Genomic DNA, 1603 nt, shown 5'->3' with positions numbered 1-1603 from the left:
GAAACCGCCAGGCGACGTTCCGAGCGAATCCGAGACCCTCCCGTCATCCGAGAATCTTCCGGAGGAATCGTCTCTCGTTTGAAGCGGACGTGAATCGCGACACGCCGTCTTCAAGACTATCAGCGTGTGCCATCGCGGAAGACATTCGATTCTCACACATCATTCATTACGGATGCTTATTTTAATAAATCAATGTAACAAAAAAGTGCGTTTGGAATTCAAATCTCTGGTTTACGGCTAAACCGGCGAACGGAGGGACTCGCGATTCGATCGGAATCTCGACTCGCGGTTTCATTCACTATTGGTTACCAATATATCAACATCTGTCCTGAGGGACCAAGTCACACTTTGTAAAATTCAGTGTAAGATTCAGCAACTGAACAAACGCGACACATCAACATCTAGCGACACTCCAAACCGGGATCGTCACATTCCACAAATCTAGCTTTTTAAACCAAATACTCAAGAAGCAGCCGATGTTGTTCTGCAACAAAACAAACGGTGAACAGACAGACGAAACAACGGCACGCATGACATTCTCTACAGCTTTCGTTTTGCTCCTAAGGATCGTTTTTGGTCTCCTGCGTCTCTTTGTCTTCCTCGGTCTGAATCGGACACTTGGATTGGTCAGACTGATCCACAGTGTTACTGGATAGGTCCAGCCCTCTGTCACTCACAGCTGCTGGACCAATCAGAGGCAGCGCTGACGAGGGCACAGGACTGCCGTCGTTCTTGCTGCCGTTAACAGTCCTGAAAACACAAAACACGTCTCAGCTTTAACTCATTGGTTACTACTGTAAGGGTTAGCCCATTTAATCCCAAATTTTTCCCAGACACGCCAATATCCAAATGATGCGTCATTAGTAACGCTTTGAAATAATCAATCATTATTTTTTGCATTTCTTTTGGAAAAATGTGTGAAACATTGTGTTTTATGGTCGGTGGGATAATGCGTGTACTGAATTAACATATTTCTGAAGTCATACAAATTATAATATATCTTAGCCCAGCAAGGTTTCACAAAATAAAACGGAGCAAATAAAGTGTAAAGATATTAATAAAAACAGTATTCTTCCACCAAACAATGTAGCTCCTCAGAAACAGTTGTGGTTGCTACAAAGTGGTTGCCGAGCAACACACAAACGTAAACAAAGGTGTGTGTTACTTTGTAGCGTCATTTACAACAGCTTCGAACGCGGCTCAGCCAATCAGAGTCAAGCACCGGAACTCTCTGCTTTATTGAAAACGGTTTGATCACATTCTAGTGTTACTATTATGTATCAAAATACAACATTGATCGGAATACTGAGATAAAAGACAAAAAAATACAACAAATTTCAAAACGGTTACTTTTTTGTAACATACATCATACAATTTTTATATTAGTGCTAGTATTACAACATCTTGTAACATTTGAACTCTTAATATAGTGCAACATTTTGTCATTGCAACATTTTAGTGCAACAACTGCAATTGGTTTTATATTGTAAACCCAAGTTCACTGTTAACATATTTACTCACTCTGTGACCACACACTCAACAAAACTGAATATATGCTAATTCATATATTAATACTAGACACCCTAAAGACAATGTGTACTAA

At 40.4% G+C, this 1603-nt stretch overlaps 1 protein-coding gene across 1 annotated transcript in view; it reads right to left on the bottom strand.

The window, feature by feature from the left end:
• Positions 1-560: 560 nt before the first annotated feature.
• LOC107576118 (zinc finger protein 462-like) overlaps positions 561-1603 on the bottom strand; it is a 22174-nt gene continuing 21131 nt past the window's right edge. The window contains exon 6 of the mRNA XM_016262370.1: positions 561-750. Within this exon, the coding sequence (XP_016117856.1) occupies positions 561-750 (190 nt within the window). The remainder of the gene's footprint in view (positions 751-1603) is intronic.

This window comes from Sinocyclocheilus grahami, unplaced genomic scaffold (assembly GCF_001515645.1).
Source record: "Sinocyclocheilus grahami isolate Dianchi unplaced genomic scaffold, SAMN03320097.WGS_v1.1 scaffold3232.1, whole genome shotgun sequence".
Taxonomy (NCBI): domain Eukaryota; kingdom Metazoa; phylum Chordata; class Actinopteri; order Cypriniformes; family Cyprinidae; genus Sinocyclocheilus; species Sinocyclocheilus grahami.
This window is presented reverse-complemented; position numbering and strand designations above follow the sequence as displayed.